Source organism: Empidonax traillii, unplaced genomic scaffold (assembly GCF_003031625.1).
Source record: "Empidonax traillii isolate 1590-97213 ecotype Southwest subspecies unplaced genomic scaffold, ASM303162v1 scaffold1223:size154416, whole genome shotgun sequence".
Taxonomy (NCBI): Eukaryota; Metazoa; Chordata; class Aves; order Passeriformes; family Tyrannidae; genus Empidonax; species Empidonax traillii.
In genome coordinates, this window is record NW_020956416.1 from 9,708 (window position 1) to 16,814 (window position 7,107).

General features: G+C 53.2%; 1 protein-coding gene across 1 annotated transcript in view; it reads left to right on the forward strand.

Moving 5' to 3' along the window:
• LOC114069279 (collagen alpha-2(IX) chain-like) overlaps positions 1-4,958 on the forward strand; it is a gene marked incomplete at its 5' end in the record, with an annotated part of 14,615 nt that extends 9,657 nt beyond the window's left edge. The window contains one exon of the mRNA XM_027905947.1: positions 4,869-4,958. Within this exon, the coding sequence (XP_027761748.1) occupies positions 4,869-4,958 (90 nt within the window). The remainder of the gene's footprint in view (positions 1-4,868) is intronic.
• Positions 4,959-7,107: the final 2,149 nt, after the last annotated feature.

A 7,107-nucleotide genomic window follows, 5' to 3' on the forward strand; every position in this document is an offset into this window, starting at 1 on the left:
TTTTTTTTTTAATTTCCTTTTTTTTTTAAATTTTAACTTTTAAAGCCCTCTTTTCTCCCCCAAATTTTCATTTGGTTATTCAAGGGACTTCCCAGGTCCAGCCTCGTTCAGCGCTGGGCACTTCACTGAGCTGTAAATCTTTGTAAAAAAAAAAAAAAAAGATTATTTTATAACTGTGAGTAGAAAACCACCGACTTTTTAAAACAGACAATAAAAAAGCAAGATGGATGATTGAGAACTGAAACGTGCTGATTTCTTTGAATTGATCCCTGAATGGCTGCAGAGGGGGGGCTGTGGATCCAGCGGGATCCGTAGGTGTCTGACTGGAGCCCCGCGGCAGCAGCGCTTTGTGAGATAAATAAAAATCAATTTCTGTTTATTAGCAAAGCGTGTTGGGCTTGGCAGAGGAACAAATCCCCGGGGGAGCCGCGGTGGGAAGGGCTGGGTGGGTCTTTCTGGGGGAAGGGAGCGTCGATGCCACCGGCACAGGGAGCACCAGGAACAAAAAGGGGGCTCAAGAGGTGTTTGTGTGTGTGTGGGGGTCATCCTGGAAAGGACCAAATCCCACCCCCAGGCAGACCCAGCAGGGTGTTCTCTCCCCTCCCCTCCGCTGGACAGCAAAGCATTTTGCCATATGGATCCTTATCTCCCTGACAGCATGAGGGGGGATGGATTCACACCCCAAAAAAAGATGGGATATGGGGAAAAAACCCTTCCCTGGGAGGGTGGGCAGGCCCTGGCACAGGGTGCCCAGAGAAGCTGTGGCTGCCCCAGCCCTGGAAGTGTCCAAGGCCAAGCTGGAGCAATCTGGGCTGGTGGAAGGTGTCGCTGCCCATGGGAGGGGATGGAATGAGATGATCCCTAAAATCGCTTCCAACCCAAGCCATGCCATGATTCTCCAAGTGTCCCATCCTCATTCCCCATTTAAATTCGCTTCCCTGTGCCCTTTCCAAACCCAAACTGAACCAGCTCACTTGATTGTCTTTTACCAAACCAAAACCTAAAAAATTCGGGAGCGAACTGCGAATGTTTTATTTGCAAGCAGGAATTCAATCACGGAATTAAAGATGCTGAGCATTAATTAGGGGCCAGACTCTGGCCGTTTCCTGTGGGTGGCAAATCCAAACTCACCTCTCCATCATAAATATTCATCCAATAAACAGCAGATCGGACGCCACGGCAGAGACAAGAGAGGCTGAAACCCCAAGTGTCTGTGGGAATAAAACCGCTGGAAAACATCCCGAGTTGGGGCTGGACCGCGCTCCAGCTGTGCAGCACATCTGGGGCCGCCGCCCGCCCGCGCAGCCCAGCCCAGCCCTTCGGTGCCGTTTTCCCCACGAGAGGGAGCTGGCAGCCCGTGGAATTCCCTCTTCCAGCGATATTCCCGATAAACCCGTGTTTTTTTCCGCTGGAAAGGGCTGGAGAGCTGTGGTCCTGGAGCAGGAAAACACCAATTCCCAGGACAGACCAAGGGCTCTGGAGGCTGGAAAGTCTCTGCTGTGCCTGTAGAGCGTCCTGGGCATCCCAGGAGGATCCAGAATCCCCCCTAAATTTGGGGGTTCCTCAGTCCTGCACTCAGTGTGCACACCCCAGGCAGGGCTGGCCAGGTCCCTCCAGCACAGCCAGGGATACTGGTCCAGCTGATCCTCTGGAGCCAACACAGCCTCCCAAAAAGTGCTGACTGCAGCTGTGAACCAGCTCTGCCCTGGCAAGGGGCAGCTTTGACTCTCCAGACACTCCCCAGCACATCCCATGGCACCAGCAGAGCCAACACTGGGTGCTGAGCCATCAGAGCCCGGCAAAGCCACTGTCTGGGAGGGATTAAGAAGAGCAGGATTTAATTAAAATGCCAAGGAAGAGCTGTCTGGAGCTCTTGCTCTTTTCTCTCCCATCTGCTCGTGCCTGGTGGCTTCTCCTGGGAGCCAGCCCAGGTCCTTGTCACCTCAGCCAGTCCCTGCTCCCAGTGGTTTCCAACCTGCTCGTGGCCAGGCTTGGCTTGTTTTCAAAGCAAAGATGTGGGGAATCTTTTAAAATTCTCACAAGGGCTTCAGGAACCTGCTCCCTGCAGCTACAAAGGGTCTGGGAACTCGAAGGTTTGCAGTCCAGCACCATCTGTGCTTTCCAGGGGATGGGAAAGACAAAAGGGAAGAATAAAAAGGGAATCAAGACAGATCCCTTTGGGTTTGCACAAACTGCCCTGCCAGACCTGCTGAGGCTCCTGCAAGGGCTGTGCTTCCCTTCCCAGCTCCTTTGAAGGCCGTGGGAAAAAAGAGAAAAAAGGAAGAAGCAGTTTGATTTCTGTGGCCTGGAGTCATTAAGTTCTACCTTCCACCAGCCCAGGTGGCTCCAAGCAGGCCTTGGACACTTCCAGGGGTGGAGCAGCCTGTGCCAGGGCCTCCCCACCCTCCCAGGGAAGGATTTCTTCCCAATATCCGAACTAAACCATCTCTTAGACCCACCAGCATCACCCTCACATCCCACCCCAGGTGACATTTCCTCGGCACAGGGGCCACCGAGTGTGCCCAGGGACAAGGCTGGCACATGAATAATTCAGGAATGACACAAAAGTTTCCTTGAGCTGATGCATTGATTAGACCAAATTGCCTCCCTCACCCTCGAGGAGGTAAAGATGAGCTAATCACCGTTTGTTCTCTCTTGATAGATGATTAACCACAAATTAGAATATTAAACAGAGGACCTTGGGTACGTAAATTAACAGCTGAGAACTAAGTTAATTATTGGAGGAGCCATAAAACTGCTTATTTTTAATTCTTGCTGTTATTGTTTGATGGTTTTTCAGCCTCTTTTGGAGAGGGAGTTCTTTCTAAAAGGGCTTGTTCTGCTGCTTGTGGCTGTAGGAGCTGGGTCAGGTGAATGACACCAGTTGGAAGGCACAGCCTCACTTTGCCCTTTCTAACTCAGTTTTCCAACCACCAGAAGCGAATTTCAGAGCATTCTGGGTTGGAAGGGACCCGCAGTGATCACCAGGGCCAACTGTGCAGTGAAGGGCCCACATGGGGATTGAACCCACAATATTAATCTCACACTCCACCCAAAGCCAGGGAACACCACAGCAACCCTGACTGGCACTGGGGGGCACAGCAGGACAAGGTCAAGCCCTCTTAGTTGGGGGTTTTAGGGCAGCAGCACAATCTCAGACTGGTTTGGGTTGGAAGGGACCTCAAAGCCCGTCCAGTTCCACCCCCTGCCACGGGCAGGGACACCTTCCACTGTCCCAGGTTGCTCCAAGCCCCGTCCAGCCTGGCCTTGGGCACTCCCAGGGATGGGGCAGCTCCTCTGGGAAGTCTCCCAGAGCCAGATGCTGTGCAAGGAGCCCCTTGCAAGCGGCCCCGTCCCTCTCTGATCCCAATTAGCGGTGCCAACAGTGACAGTGGTGGCATCAGGCCACCAGCACACAGAGTCCTGTCCCCTCCTTCCAGGGGTCCTGCCACGCTGCTCCCACACCCGGCAAAGGGGGAAGGAGCTGCTGACAAAAGGCTGATTTAATTACTAGAATTGTTCTGATTACAGCCTGCAAACACTGTTATCTTGTAATTATTGCCAAGAACATGCCATTAGTACATGATTAAACACAACGTCTTGTGGGCTGCTGCTGATTGTCTGATGCCTTATGAACTTAATTACTTCGTGCTGATAGAGAGCAACTGGAGGGATGGAATGGGGCAGTGGCTCCAGAGGGGGAGCTGGGGCACCCTGCAAAGAAGGGGCCCCTCAGCTCCCTTTTCCAGGTGCTTGACCTCAGCCAAAACACAACCAGGGGCAGGATTAGCACCTCAGCCCTTCTCTTGCTCTGCCACGGACACCAAGATTCCTCCCAGACAAAAGGTGGCAGGACAGAAAGAGTTTGTTTGGTTTGTGCAGGTGGGGAGGTGGTTTTGGGGGGTGTCTGGGGTGTCCCAGCTCCCCCATCCCTGGGAGCCCTCCAGGACCAGCCCAGAGGTGCCTCCCAGCCCAGGACAGCGGGAGCAGCTTGGGTTCCTTCCAGGGAAAATCAAGTAGCTGCTGCCTCAGGGACCCTTCAGCACCTCTGACAGGCTGTCACCCTGCCCTGGTGACAAGGACAGACAAACTAATGCTGACATCTCATTAGCAGGATTAATTTGCAAGCTCGTTCTCCTCCCAGATGAGAAATCAGCACTTCCACTTTCCCCCTGTACCTCAGCCACGGGACTGCCCGGGCTCCAACTGAGCCAAGAGCAGGAAAAACACCCCCCTCCCCTGCCTGCCCTCCCCTCCTGCCCCACAAATCAGTGCTCAGGTGGTCTCTGGCTGCTCACCTGCACCCCCCATGCCCCTCTGTGCTGTTGCTTCCAGAGGATTCCTTCCGGATCTGATGCTCCTGGGATGAGGGCTGGCATGGCATGGGGGAAAAAACCTTGGAAACACAGCTGGGCTGCTGGATCCCACCTGGCTGCAATAGGGGGAGTGGGATCTCACCCTCCCACCCTCCAGTCCCACTGGGCAGAGTCCCCGTGTCGCTGTGCCAGGGATGATGCTGCGGCCGGAGCTGCTTTTCCTTGATCCCTGTGGATTTACTCCGTGTAACTCCACGCAAAACCTGCTTTCCTGGAGTCAGGAAGGTGTTAAATTGGGAAAAGTAGAGGAAAAGGTGAAAAAGCTGCTGTTGGGGCGGGGTGGGAGGTGGGGGAGCCCCAGGATGGCCCTGCCCGACCCCGGGCACGGCTCCGGCTCCGAGCGCTGTTTGTGTTTCTCCTGGAAGATAATTCCCACTGCAATAACTTTGCTCCCATCAGGAGGCAGCCTGGTGTCAGATCCACTTTTGCAACCCACCGAAAAAAACCCGCCTTTTCTCTTTCCCTTTTTGTCCTTTCTTCCCTGTCTTGCAGGGAAAAGGAGAGGAAAATCCCCAGCAGATTTGCTGTTTATGGAGTCGCGTGGAGCGCGAGCGAATCGATACGACAAACTGCTCCCTGTGATTCCTGAATAAACCAGGTCCCAGGCAATTCAGCCAGGTGCCTGTCATGTTCAGGTACCCTGTGGATCACAGTCTGAAACGGACCCAAAATGCCTCTTTGCAGGATTTAATCACAGCTCCAAGTGTCTCATCTCTTTTCAGCACTGGCTGTCTTTGAGCCGGGCTGGACGAGGCAGTTTGGGTGCCCAGGAGGGGAATTTTGGGGAATGGGGGTACAGAGGTGAGGAGGATGAGGAGAAAAGAGGACCAGTGGTCAAAATGAGAGGCACAAAATACCAGGAAAGATGCATCTTCTCCTTGTTTTTTCCCCTGTTTGCTGGTGATGGTTCTTCACCCCCTCAGCCACTTCTTTATCTCCTTTTGAGCCGCCCAGTTCGTTCCTGGAGGTCCCTGAACCTCTTGGCAAAGGGCATCTTCAACCACACCAAACCCCTCTGCTCTCCCAGCTCTGCTCCCAAGTCCAGCTCTTGCTTGTTTCAAGTCAATATTTTTCCCTTTGCAGCTCGAGAAAACACAAACATTTGGCATTAATTCCCATTTCCTCTTCCTTGTTTGTTTATTTACAGCCCGCAGAGCATTAAATCTCCACGTGTCAGCCACCAGGCTCCTATTTCAGCCACACAATGGCCAGAGGTGCTTCGAGGGGGACCCTGGGATGTGCAATAGGAGGGTTGGTTTGTTTTGGTTTTTTTTTTTTTTAGGATTTGGCTCAAGGTGGAGCTGGATTTTCACAGCTTGGAGATTTGCACGCCCATAAATCCCGGTGCCAACTCAGCGCTCGAGTCAACATCGGAACAAACTGTGTCAACAGCGCCGGGAGAAAGGAGGGATAGAACAGTGCCCACGGAAATCCATCCCTGCACAGAGATGGATTGAAAGGTGCTCTGTTCCTCCTGGGATAAGCTGGCTCCCTATCTCCAGAGAGCAGGCACGGGGGTTTCATGGCACTGCAAATCCAGCTCGGGGGCTCCTCGCTCCGATGAAAATCCCCCGTGGCTCTGTGACGGAGCAGGCTGATCCAGGATGAATTCCCTGGGCCGGTTCCCGTTTGCTCAGGCAGTTCTGAGGGGCTCTGTGTGTGTGTGACAGCTTCCTGCTGGATCAGGTGCCATCCCTCCTCCTGCAAAGTGTGGGGAACGGGGCTGGATTCCCTCCTGGCTGCTCAGGGGGCTGCTGTGCTGAGCCAGATCCTACATTCCCACCAGGATTGCACATCCCAGGACCAGGCACTGCACAGAGTCACTGGATCACAGGGTCATTAAGACTGGAAAAGGCCTCCAAGATCATCAAACCCACAAGTGGGTTGTGGCAGGTCAGCTGGGGTGCAAGTATTTTTTGGACCCAGAGGGAAGCAGATCTTCTCACTTCCAGCTCTCCTTAACAATAAAATAAATGAGTCCACAGCACCCACAGTAGTGTGAGGGGCTGAAATCTGCTGATTATCTGATCGTGTGGACACACAGGAAAAGGGTCTCTGAGGTGTTTTAATGTTTTAAACCATTCCCTGCTCCTTCCAACCCCTCTCCCCTCTTTTTTTTCCAACCCCCTGAGCTATGGGGACCCTGTACGCTCTGGTTGTCGGGATCTTTCCCACGTGACAGATGTTTGGCAGAATTCAGAACCAGAACGACCCTCCCAAGGGGCATTTTTTTTTTCATTTAGGATTGTCAGCTCCTTCCCAAAAGCACTGCATTTTCATGTTCCCTTTCAAACCATCCCCTTGCTCGTGACCTGCCCTTGTGCCGCGTCCCCAGCGCTGCCCACGCTCTCCCCAGGGTGGGTTTTACTCCCTGCCAGAACACCACGGTGGAAGGAAATCAATCTGAGCTGATGGGGCTCCTAATGGCAGGTTAGGGAATAAGGGAAGCATTAATATCCACCTCCTTGTAAGCCTGGAACAGTAGGGTCCCAAAATTCAAATCTCTTCTGCTTCAGGGACTTTAATGAGGTAAAGATGAGGCCTGACCCTCAAGCCACAAGCTCCTGCTGCTTGCCCAAAGGAGTAGCATCATCACCTGCCTCCTGGGAAGGGAAAATGAGCAATTCCAGGGGAAATGTTGGTTGTTGGGAGCATGGTCAGGAGGGTGGGGTGAGAACCTCTGTGTTTGCTCCCCAAGACAGTCCCCTGGGGTCTGCAGCGGACAAAGAGA